The sequence below is a fragment of the Cryptomeria japonica genome, chromosome 2 (genome assembly GCF_030272615.1).
Source record: "Cryptomeria japonica chromosome 2, Sugi_1.0, whole genome shotgun sequence".
Taxonomy (NCBI): Eukaryota; Viridiplantae; Streptophyta; class Pinopsida; order Cupressales; family Cupressaceae; genus Cryptomeria; species Cryptomeria japonica.
In genome coordinates, this window is record NC_081406.1 from 143,377,237 (window position 1) to 143,389,691 (window position 12,455).

At 40.5% G+C, this 12,455-nt stretch overlaps 1 protein-coding gene across 1 annotated transcript in view; it reads right to left on the bottom strand.

Moving 5' to 3' along the window:
• Positions 1-696: 696 nt before the first annotated feature.
• Positions 697-12,455, bottom strand: part of LOC131075032 (pentatricopeptide repeat-containing protein At5g65560) — a 95,351-nt gene continuing 83,592 nt past the window's right edge. Inside the window, 1 exon segment of the mRNA XM_059213343.1 lies at positions 697-944. Within this exon segment, the coding sequence (XP_059069326.1) occupies positions 697-944 (248 nt within the window).

Below are 12,455 nucleotides of genomic sequence, written 5' to 3' on the forward strand. Positions count from 1 at the left end.
ACTCATAGATTGAACCTTCCAGCCTCCTTCACTGCCTTTGATAATTCAAATCACATTTAGAGGTTCAACACTGTTAGAGTAAAGGTTTTAATTTAATCATGTTGATTAAATTACCTTTATTCCTCTCTTAAGATTTCACTTTAGTTTGCATTTGTGACATTTAATAATTATATTAATTATTAAATGTCTACCTATTAGGGTTTCTTTTAGGGTTGCACAATATCCTTTTATAAGGATTCATCATTGTAATTTATCTCTTTTTTTGGATGAATACATTTTTCAGCTTTCAGAGCACCCTTGCTTGTTTGTCTCCATCTCTTCTTTCTGTGACAGGTTATTTGCATGCAGGTGATCTTCGGGGTTTGTGAAGTTGGCTTTCTCAACTTCTACATGGTATCAGAGCTCCAGACCTGCTGCTTCCTGTTCGTCTTCTGAAGAATTTGGAGCTACGAGGATTAGATCTGACTTTCAGGTTTTGGTTGCATCAGATCTGTGTTTGTCTTCTATTTTTTATTTTGGAATAGGGGGTATTTTTTTTTGGTGCACTTTGAGCCCAAACGGACCTCACCGTTGAGCTTGTAGCGCCCAAAAACCCCTATTTCCATATAAAATTCGTCCGATTTGGACACAGTTGCTCCAGAAGGCAAAAATTTTTATGCCCCAAGGCCGTACGGCCCCAGGGCACGCAGACCGAGGCTAAATCAAAAAAAAATATATTAAAAAAGCGGTTTTTTGTTTTGAGGAGGGCGCAGCCTCTTTTGGAGGCACGCGCAGCCCGGCGGCCACCGCCGCCGGCGGTAACCCCCGCCGCGCCCCCGCTGCACCGCCTGCCGCCCACCGCGCCGCCCACCGAGAACCCCCGCCCGAGCGCCGCCCGCCCGCAGCCAGCCCGCCGCCCGTCGCTAGCTGCGCCGCCCCCGCGCCGCCGCCTCCTGCGCCCGCCCCTGGTCGCCCAGAGGACCAGGGGCTTATTTTTTTTAAGCCCTTGAGGGCTTAAAGGGCCTATTTGGGCTTTTTTGAAGCAGTTTTACTAAATCGGGTATAACTCGGGCATTTTAGCTCGGATTTTCGAATGAAAATAGGCGTTGGAAAGCTGGTTCCGAGCCCGATCTAAAAGATGGAGATCTTTTTTTCTGATTTTTCCGTTTTGTAGTGTTTTTTGCCAGTCGAAGTCAGAACAAGTTTTTTGCACTCCAGGAGCCATATCTTTTGCATACGGACTCCGTTTTTCAAAAGCGAATAGGCGTCGGAAAGGTGGTTCTGTGCTCTTTCCAGATCTATCATGTATTTTTCCAGAATCTGCACCAGGTACATTTTATTCAGTACTTTGTGTTTTCACACATCTGTCACTTACTTGGACGTTTCAGACTTGGAAATAATTTGTTTGCATGGGGGCTTCTAGTCTCTTTCTTTTTCTCCTATGGAGACCATTGTATATGTACTTATATGATAGAAGTTGTCTATGGGGGGTATCATGTTATCCACCTCCTATCCTTATGTTATTAGTGCATTTATTTCTTTCATCTCTTTTTGGAGTAGAGTTTTTCCCATGAGGTTTTCTCTATTTCTCCACTTTACAGAGATTTGGTTGTAATTGGGTACCTGATCAGGCCTTGTTGCCGGGACCCAAGTTTACTTTCTTGCATTGTAGTTACCTTTGCTTTCTTGCACATGTTTGTAACTGCACTTTTGCTCATCTTAAGGGGGGGTGTTAGAGTAAAGGTTTTAATTTAATCATGTTGATTAAATTACCTTTATTCCTCTCTTAAGATTTCACTTTAGTTTGCATTTGTGACATTTAATAATTATATTAATTATTAAATGTCTACCTATTAGGGTTTCTTTTAGGGTTGCACAATATCCTTTTATAAGGATTCATCATTGTAATTTATCTCTTTTTTTGGATGAATACATTTTTCAGCTTTCAGAGCACCCTTGCTTGTTTGTCTCCATCTCTTCTTTCTGTGACAGGTTATTTGCATGCAGGTGATCTTCGGGGTTTGTGAAGTTGGCTTTCTCAACTTCTACAAACACTAAATGGAAACCTCTTGAGTGGTGATGAATAATGATGAACAGTTAGTACCAAACTGGTACTCAGAGGGGGGGGGGGGGGAGGTGGTGAATCAGCACAGACAAAAAACTTTCCCTGAACCGGTTTGACTGCAGACACTGCACTTAACTGGCAAACAGTAACACCGATCCAAAATAGGGTACTACCGGTAAAACCAAGAATGACTGTGACAAGCATAAACCGGTTAACACTTAGATCTTCACCTCACTTAACATCTCCTTTTCACTTCACTCATATGCATAACCAGGTAATACACTAGAAATATAAAGACTACTGGTTCAACATGCATTACCACTTGACAGAAAATATTAAAGCATCACATGAAAAGCATCACACATGACACATAGATTTTTTTCACATGGAAACCCAACTGGGAAAAACCACGGTGGGGATGAATACCCACAAGTTGTTCTTTGAACTCTTCTGAAGTCGTCCAAGGGGTTGAGCTTAGTTGGTTAAAGCATTGAGTTCTCAATGTGGAGACCCAACTTCAACTCCCATGAGGGACACCTTTGTGTAGAATTATAAGTTGTGACTCTTGGTCTTCCATTGGTTGTCTTTGTCTCATTGTTTAAAGTGGATTTCTAAGTTGTGACCCTTGGTCTTCCAATTGTTGTTTCTAGTTTGGTGCTTGAAAGGAGCTAGTATTTGTAATAAGTTTGTAACGTGGATGCTCGAATGAGCAAAAAATGAGCTTTGTGATTCTATGATACTTAACACAAAAAAAAACTCTTATGAAGTCCGCTCTGTTAGGAGCCAAATGCGGTTAAAGACTTTTACAATAGGTTCTGCTAGGAACCGATCCTGCTAGGGATCACCCGGTTAAGGGATGGCTAAATACCCGGTTAAAGGTTAGAACCTTGTTAAAGGTTACCTCGCAAGAGGATTTGAAGAACTCGTTGAATTGAGTCACCCTGTTAAAGGATTTACACAAAAGCCTGTTAAAGCTACCCAGTTAAGGGATTTTCCAACTGCTGAAATGATTAGAAGTCAACAGGTAAATCATTGATCTGATAACAACACACAATGCTAAGGCAGATCCTCTTTAGCTCCTTTCCTTCTGCAATCACACTCTGCAGGTATCGACACACTTCTTCGGTCTGGCAAGAATCGAGTATCTCTTCACTTGGATACATACATAACATTTGCCAACAACAACAAAATGAAAAATATCGTCGACCTTATAGGAAACAGATAGGTTGGTAGCATAAACCCTAAATCCTAAGCATTTAGGTTTAACAGTTCAGTCGATTCAATCCTGACCATTAATCATACTACATTGAATACAATAGTCTTGAACATATCTCAAGACGTTCTCCATCGTTCATTCTTTGCCGCTTCAGGAAGCTGATAACCCATCACGTGCTCTCCACCGTTTATAGAGACTTCACACATTCCCGAGGTAGATAGGATCAATCTCCTTCATGCAAGATCCTTCACGTGCACAAGGCTGATGTGGCAACATGATCTTATCTTCAATACAATGCTAACTCATCACAACATGTCATCGGCTGAATCACACAGGCAATGCATCAACCAGAAACCCTGAAGCTGAGACTACCAACCGGTAGTCATGCCAAATGAAACCCCGATACAAAACTTCCCATATACCGGTTCTCATTCCAACATACCGCTTCACTTTTTCACATATACCGGTTCACAATGTTATACCGGTTCCCACATATACCGGTTCACAATATCATACCGGTTCTCTTGCCAGTTTGCTAACTTTAATATGTCGGTTCATACTTTAGCATATTGACATCAATGAAAACATACAATATCATCATGTCATCAAACTCTACACATATGAAAAACAATCTCCCCCTTTGGCACTGATGGCAATAGACAAAGATATATGTCTTCTTCACATCTTCTTCTCCTCAATACTGCAGATATCTTCTCTGCTTCACATCTTCTCCCCCTTTGACAACAATGCCAAAGTGGAGGCACAAGCTTACCATGTTCCACTATGCTGCTCCCCTTGAGGAGTAGCATCCTTCAACACATCAATCCTAAAAAGATTTGACAATGCAATACCTGACTGATGTGGAGCACACACCTTTAGTTCACCTCTTGAAGGGGCAGTACCCCTACTTCGCCTCTCAAATAGGTAAATGTAGCCTTCAGTAGAGGCTTGGTGAATATGTTTGCTAACTGCTCCTTACTGGAAACATGTTCCAATACAACCTATTTGTTCTAAACCTTCTCCCTCAAGAAATGATACTTGAGCTCGAAGTGCTTGGTTCTAGCATGCAAAACCGAATTCTTGGAAATATTAATTGCACTTGTGTTGTCACAGAATATACTCACCGGTTCAGATACAGGAACCTTGAAACCACTTAATACATACTTCATCCAAATTGTCTGGGTGCAATTCATAAATGTTGCAACATATTCTGCTTATGTTGTAGACTGAAAGATACAACTCTACTTCTTACTCATCCATGAGACTAATCATCCACATTACCAGCCCAATCGACATCGGCAAACACTTTGAGACTGATGTCATTACTGTATGGATACCACAATCCATACTCTATAATTCCCTTCAGATATCTAAGAATCTGCTTGACTACTACTAAGTGGGATTCTCTTGGACTTTTCTAAAAACGTGCAGCAATGTCTATTGCATGTGCAATGTTCGGTCTGCTATGTACTACATAGTGCAACTTACCGATCATTGATCGGTATTCCTTCTCATTTACCAACATTGAGTCATCCTCTTTTGATAATTTACAACTGGTCACCATTGGTGTACCAACCAGTTTGCTATCTTCCATGCCAAAGGTCTTCAACACCTCTTTGACATACTTGGACTGAGTGATAAAGATTCCATCTTTAATTTGTTGAATCTATAGTCTAATGAAGAACTTAATCTCCCCTATAAGTGACATCTCAAATTCCTTCTTCATCTCATCTGCAAAATCATGACTCATCTTGTCATCTCCACCAAAAATTATGTCATCAACAAATAATTCACAGATCAGAATCTGATCTCCTTCTGACTTCAAATAGATATTGCTATCTTCACTTGTTCTTTCAAATCCAATCTTCACAAGATGGGAGTGCAATCGTTCATACCATGCTCTAGGTGCCTACTTCAATCCATACAAGGCTTTATGTAGCCTACACACCATGTCACTATCTTGTGATAGGGCAAACCCATCTGGTTGCTCTATATACACCTCCTCTTCAAGTATTCCATTCAGGAATGCAGATTTTACATCCATTTGATATACTTTAAATCCCTTGAAGGTTGTATATGCAAGAAGCATATGAACTCCTTCCAATCTAGCTACTGGAGCAAAGGTTTCTCCATAGTCTTCTCCTTCTTCTTGAGCATATCCTTTACACACTAGTCTAGCTTTGTTTCTTACCACTGTGCCATCTTCATTTAGCTTATTTCTGAAAACCCATTTGGTGCCAATGACATTTTTATGCTCAGGTCTAGGTACTAAAGACCATGTACCATTTTTTTCTATCTGGTCAAGTTCCTCTTCCATTGCCTTGATCCAATCTTCATCTTGATGTGCCTCTTTAAATGTTTTAGGCTCAAATTTAGAGATCATGCAAGAATTCTATCCGACCTTTCTTCTTGTAAGGATTCCTGCATCCTTATCTCCTATGATCTGCTTTGGATCATGATTCAGCTTTACATACCGAGGAATGATCTTGGTTGATTCCTCTTGCTTTTCCTCTTCATCCTCATCTTCATCCGTATCAATATTTGCATCTACCAGTGTAGGAACACTATTACTGGTGCTTGGTTGTTTTGCAACCGGTTCCCAGAAGGTTACAACCGGTTCATTTACCGCTTGCTCGCTGTCGGTTTCCTCAGATTTCTCAGAGGTTTCATCAACTCTAACATTGATACTTTCCATAATTCTCTGAGTTCTTTTATTAAAACACTTGAGAGCTTTTCTCTTGGTGGAATACCCAAGGAATACTCCCTCATCACATTTTGCATCAAACTTTCTTTGGTGTTCACTCCTCTTGATATAACATTTGCTACCAAACACTCTAAAGTAGCTTACCACTGGTGTTTTACCGGTCCAATAATCATAGGGAGTTTTATCCTTACCTTTCTTGATGAGTACTCGGTTCATAGTGTAGATTGCACTGCTCACCGCTTCTCTCTAGAAAGTGTGAGCAACATTTCCTTGGGATCAGCATTGTTCTTGCTGCTTCAACTACAATCTGGTTGTTCCTCTCTGCTAGGCCATTCTGTTGTGGAGTCTGGGGGGCAGACAGTTGCCTCTTGATGCCATTCTCTTCACAGTACTTGTTGAATTCACTGGAAGTGAATTCTCCTCCTTGATCAGTTCTAAGGCATTTGATTCTCTTACCGCTTTCTTTTTCTACCAGTGCTCTGAAGGCTTTGAACTTTCCAAAGGCTTCAGACTTGTCCTTCAAGAATGTGACCCACATCATTCTTGAGAAATCATCAGTATGTATCATAAAATACCTATCTCCATGCACACTCCTATTTTTCATAGGACCACACAAATCAGTATGCACAAGATCAAGTAAATTGTTTGCAGTGAAAGATTTACCTTTGAAGGTTGAGGAAGACATTTTCCCCAGTTGACACTCTCTGCACAAGGGATTCTCCGATTTGCTCAGCATAGGCAATCCTCTAACTGCCTTGATCTTACTGGCCTTCACAATATTATCAAAGTTTACATGGTAGAGTCTCCTATGCCATATCCATCTATCATCAAACTTAGCCATTAGACATACTGATATTTGCATTTAGCTGAAATAAGTTACCTTTGGTCTGCATATCAGTGGCCATCAGTTCACCACTCTTTCCTTTTATTTTGCACACTCCATCTTTGAATTCCAAAGTGAGTCCATTATCATTCAGTTGGGCAACACTCAAAAGGTTATGCCTGAGACCTTCTACCCAATACACATTATCAACACTACTTTTTCCATTCAGAGAGATGGACCCTCTACCTTTTACCATACATGGTGCATCATTGCCAAATCGGACCACACCACCATCATATTCTTCCAGAGATAGAAACTTACTCTGATCACCAGTCATGTGGTGAGAACAACCACTGTCAATAATCCACTCATTGGAATTATCAAAGTGGGAGACAAGAGCCTTCTTGTCTGACACATCTTCCTTAACTACAACAAACACAATGTCTTTACTTTCTTCATCTTTTGATTCCTCATCAGTGACACCTTCATCAACTACTACAAAATAGTTTCTTTTGTTTCCTCCTTTGAACTTCTTGAACTTTTCTGGTTTGTCCTTATTATCACCATTAGGACAGTTTACAGCAATGTGTCATATCCTATTGCAAGAAAAGCATTTCAAAGGGAGCTTACCTCTGTATTTACCAGTTCCCTTAGGAAGTCTCTTGGCAAGAAGAGCTTCAAATTCCATCAGGATCTCCTCATCATCCATTTCTCTACTTTGTCTTGGTTCACAACTGGTACTTGCTTCTTTTCCCTTTTTAGATGGTGCAGCAGATGCTCTAAAGGCCGATTCAATCATCTGAATACTGCCATCATAATTATTTAGCTCATATGCAATCAACTTTGCAATGATGGAGTCTAGGGATACCTTTATCTTGTCTATAGACCTCAACTTCTGAATAGCAGCAACCCTTATTGCATAGACTGGTAACAAGGATCTCAAGACTTTGCTAACAATAGTGGAATCATCTATTTTACCTCCTGCACTCTTTATGTCTCCAACAATAGTTTTGATTCTTATTCCATATCGTTGAATGGTCTCTCCTTCAACCATCCGCATGTCTTCAAACTTTCCCCTAAGGCTCTCCTCCTTAGCTTGTCTCACATGCTCATCACCGCCATAGATATTCTCTAGAGCATCCCATACTTCTTTGGGATTACTTTTATCATGAACATCAATAAACTCAATGTCAGCTAGACTGTTGATTAGGGCTTCCATGACTTGCCCATTCTCCTGAATCTCTCTTCTTTGATCATCGATGAGAGTACCGATAGGAATAACATAAGCATTCTCAACATAGTTCCAGTGTTGAGCACCCATGCTTCTAATGTAGATCTTCATTTTGTCCTTCCATATCTTACAGTTATCTCTGTTGAACTTTAGACCTCCCCTCTTCATCATTAGATTAGGATCTTTTCCTCAAGTGATTAAGCTTGCAACACAGAGGACCTGGAGGATGCTCTGATACCAATTAATGAATAATGATAAACAGTTAGTACCAAACTGGTACTGAGGGGGGGGGAGCGTGAATCAGTAAAGACAAAAAACTTTCCCTGAACTAGTTTGACTCCAGACACTGCACTTAACTGGCAAACAATAACACCGATCCAAAATAGGGTACTACCGGTAAAACCAAGAATGAATGTGACAAGCATAAACCGGTTAACACTTAGATCTTCACCTCACTTAACATCTCTTTTTCACTTCACTCATATGCATAACCAGGTAATACATAAGAAATATAAAGACTATTGGTTCAACATGCATTACCACTTGATAGAAAATATTAAAGCATCACATGAAAAGCATCACACATGACACACAGATTTTTTTCACGTGGAAACCCAACTGTGAAAAACCACGGTGGGGATGAATACCCACAAGCTGTTCTTTGAAATCTTCTGAAGTCTGCTCTGTTAGTAGCCAAGTCTGGTTAAAGACTTTTAGAATAGGTTCTGCTAGGAACTGATCCTGCTAGGGATCACCCAATTAAGGGATGGCTAAATACGCGGTTAAAGGTTAGAACCCTGTTATAGGTTACCTTGCAAGAGGATTTGAAGAACTCATTGAATTGAGTCACCGTGCTAAAGGATTTACACAAAAGCCTATTAAAGCTACCTAATTAAGGGATTTTCCAACTGCTGAAATGGTTAGAAGTCAACAGGTAAAACACTGATCTGATAATAACACACAATGCTAAGGCAGATCCTCTTTAGCTCCTTTCCTTCTGCAATCACACTCTGCAGGTATCAACACACTTCTTTGGTCTGGCAAGAATCGAGTATCTCTTCACTTGGATACATACATAACATTTACCAACAACAACAAAATGAAAAACATCGTCAACCTTATAGGAAACAGATAGGTCGGTAGCATAAACCCTAAACCCTAAGCATTTAAGTTTAACAGTTCGGTCGGTTCAATCCTGGTCATTAATCATGCTACATTGAATACAATAGTCTTGAACATATCTCAAGATGTTCTCCATCATTCATTCTTTGTCGCTTCAGGAAGCTGATAACCCATCACGCGCTCTCCATCGTTTACAGAGACTTCACACATTCCCGAGGTAGATAGGATCAATCTCCTTCATGCAAGATCCTTCATGCGCGCAAGGCTGACGTGGTAACATGATCTGATCTTCAATATAATGCTAACTCATCACAAGATGTCATCGGTTGAATCACACAGACAATGCATCAACCGGAAACCCTAAAGCTGAGACTACCAACTGGTAGTCATGCCAAATGAAACCCCGATACAAAACTTCCCATATACCGGTTCTCATTCCAACATACCGCTTCACTTTTTCACATATATCGGTTCACAATGTTATACTGGTTCTCACATATACCGGTTCTCAGTATCATACCAGTTCTCTTGCCAGTTTGCTAACTTTAATATGTCGGTTCATACATTAGCATATTGACATCAATGACAACATACAATATCATCATGTCATCAAACTCTGCACATATGCCAACAATTGGAGCTACACAAAACTTAATTTTAATGGTGCTTCTCAACGAGGTTTGGCAACTGGGGATGGAATCCTAAGAACTCATACTAGAGAGTTGGTTGTAGCTTATGCAAGTAATTTGAATGGACATTCTAGAAATCAAGTTGAAGCTATGGCTTTGCTTTGGGGCCTTCGCATTACCCTTTACATTGGGGTCAAGACAATTGTCATTGATGGTGACTCAATGTTGATAATTGATGTTTTTAAAGGGTTGAATATAATACAATAGTTTATTGATGGTATCATTAGAGACACATTCAGACTTTTATCTACCTTTGACTCCTTCCTGCTGAACCATACCTACAGGGAAGGTAACTGTGTGGCAAATGACATGGCGACCCTTGGTGTTAATTTCAATGGACTGAGATGTTAGAGAATTTGTAACTCCCTACCCCCTCTATCAGACTACTTATTGAAGGAGAGACTAATAATATTACCTCTAATGGACATGAAATCTATTAAGCCTTTCCCTCATTCCCATTGTACTGCCTTTGAGGGGTGGATGAGGGAATTTTTGAATTCAAATAATTGTAGCCTTCAGCCTAGCGGTACCAATGGCTATCTAAGGTGGACTGCCACACATGCCATGAAATGTTTTTCACTCATTTTTTAGCACTGCCTTTTGATCCTCATGATGACACAATTCGCTTATGCAATGAGGTATAAAGGTCGTATTGAGGATCGTGTGACTGAAGGGCTTGTTAAAGATTTTTTAACAGGTGGCAGCTTGGAAAATGATGTGTTTTCATGCTTCAAATCTGAGATGGTAATAATTATTTTCCTTAACGTCCCTTCGGTTGGCTAGGAGTACACTTCGCACGCTTCTCCTAGTCTAGCAAATTACTATGGCAATTATTTTGCCAAAGGGTTGGTTTATGCCTTATTCTTTTATGGCAACAAAAAATTTATTTCTCCAAGGCATTGCTTTGTTTTTTCATTTCCATGCTAAAAGTTAAGGAGAAAACTTTGGCTATCTTCTCTAAGGAGGTGGAAATGGGAGGTGAGAGGGTTCGCTATGAGCCGGACAATCCGGAGGACTTCAAGAAGGATGTTGTCATATGGAACTATTGCACTGAGGCAGGTGTGGTGGATTTTATGAAAATGCCTTAAGGGGCATGATGAACAACTTTCTATTCAATTTGCGACTTCATGGAATAATAGGCGAGTTGTGGTGGAGGGAATTTATTTTGAAGTCACAAAGGAAGTCATTGCAAAGGCCACAAGACTTTCCCTTGAGGCAATAACGTGGAAATGTAGCATCCATACGACCAATAGTGAACATCTGAGCAAATTTTTCAAATGGAAGGAAACCCCGGTGAAACTCCAAGGCAGATTCGACAAGCTGAAACTCAAATACCCCTAGGATGTGGTATGTCTTCTTATCATGAAATATTTTACTTTCGAAGGCCACCATAAAATATTTTACTCTTACCACCTATCTATTCTTAACCATTTTAGAAACAATGATTTACTATGTTTGTCATTTTATTTACTCAATTTTATAGAAAGCTCCATTAAAGATGCCCTTGACCCTAATAATAAAGGTAAACCTCTTATTCCCCTTCACCAGGGTTTAATCTGCCCTCCTAGGAACATAATGATGGTTCTATTTCCCCTTCTCGTTTCCCTCCCTTTAGCGACATACTTCTGGTTTTACAACCCCCCGCCCCCCGCCCCCCACCCCAAGATTTTTTTATCTTTTCAGTCAGGCTTTCACCTCCCCTGTGGTGCCTTCATCCTCTGTCACCATCACTGAATTAAGCCCTCCTTCTTGCCCATCCACTTTGGGATAGGACGAGATTTCTTCGCCCTCCAAAAGAAAAGGATAGGTCAGGAAGCAAAAAAGAATTATTATAGATAACTCCATCTTTGAAGGATCTGAAGAGGAAGACCCCATTGATGATACTATTGGTAGACGAAGATCTCACAGATTGGCCTCTAAGGGCTCTGTGGATAAGAAGGTGGAGGCCTGCACTCACATGGCCACTGAAGAAGATATGGAAGGGGTGATGAGGGGAAGATTGTTAATAGCCCCAAAAAAGAAGAGAACCTCGCTGCCAACATGGACTTTGCTAGCTTGGTGGACCTTGGCCCCTTAATGGGAGTCGACTCCCCTCAACTTTTGGAGACCCAAATGAATGTGAATCTGGAAAATATAATTGAGGGATTAGAATCAAGGCTGCCTTCTCACCCTGAGATCCTAAAAAAATGATGTGGACCTACCAGAAGAAACTGGAAAAGAGAGGAAGCTTAAGTCCAAAAAGAAAAAAGATAAGGATGGGGACCCCAAGGATGTGTTGGTATTTTGGTATGGTTTTGTCATTGATGTCAACACCCACTAAACACTATCAACTTTGACACTTTGGAGAATCTGCAACATTCACCGGCAAGCAGATAACTCATACACAATCACTGATATCTGGTACACCGGTAGGATACAATGTTCACCGGCACTTGGAATGACATGGAAAACACATGGTTATGTCGAATACATCGTTTGGACACTTTGTATTGAAGACTTGTTTATTGGCATAGTTGTATTTGCATATTTGCCATTACCGGCAAATAGGTCCAAGTTATACACCGGCAAGCTTATCTTTTCCAGATCAGCATGGCACGCTATGGAGATGTCTTATTATTGTTAATGC